This window comes from Fonticula alba, assembly GCF_000388065.1.
Source record: "Fonticula alba strain ATCC 38817 unplaced genomic scaffold supercont2.4, whole genome shotgun sequence".
NCBI classification, from domain to species: domain Eukaryota; order Rotosphaerida; family Fonticulaceae; genus Fonticula; species Fonticula alba.
Window position 1 is genome coordinate 188,725 of NW_009242974.1, and position 551 is coordinate 189,275.

At 67.0% G+C, this 551-nt stretch overlaps 1 protein-coding gene across 1 annotated transcript in view; it reads right to left on the minus strand.

Annotated features, from left to right (window-relative positions):
* The window catches only part of H696_02583 (hypothetical protein), a 5,235-nt gene extending 4,684 nt beyond the window's left edge, over nt 1-551 (minus strand). Inside the window, exon 1 of the mRNA XM_009496494.1 lies at nt 134-551. Within this exon, the coding sequence (XP_009494769.1) occupies nt 134-378 (245 nt within the window). The 5' untranslated portion in view covers nt 379-551. The remainder of the gene's footprint in view (nt 1-133) is intronic.

Below are 551 nucleotides of genomic sequence, written 5' to 3' on the forward strand. Positions count from 1 at the left end.
GGGGGTAGAGGGAGGGGGAGAGAGGTGGGGATGAAGGAGGGGGGAGAGAGAGAAGAAGGAAGAGAAGGAGAAAAAGAAGACGAGCACCCCCCCCCCCCCCCCTTGGTCAAGGGCGACATGGTGTTGGGCGTACTCAGCAACATGAGCCTTGCAGCACCAGATGGCTGTGCAGAAGCGCCGACAGCCGGACGGGAAGGTACCCGGCGTTTTCGGGGTCTGATGGGAGTAGTGGTAGGAGCGTGGCCGCGAGGCGTAATACCTGCGCCGGGTCCGGGCCCTGGCGCGATGACGGCTGCTGCTGCTGCTGCGCGAGCTCGACCGCGACCGTGACCGCGACCGCGACCGCGACCGGCCGCCCGAACGACGACCGCCTCTCATGGTGTCTCGTGCGGACCGCGATACGGGCAAGGGAAGGGCGACAGGCAGGTGGCTGGGTTGGGTGGGTGCGACGGAGAAAGTGCGAGGGAGAGGGAGAAGCAGGCGGAAGGGGGTCGATAGGGGGCAGGGGGGGATGGCGACGGTTGGTCACGGGCAGCCACTTGCCCTCGAAT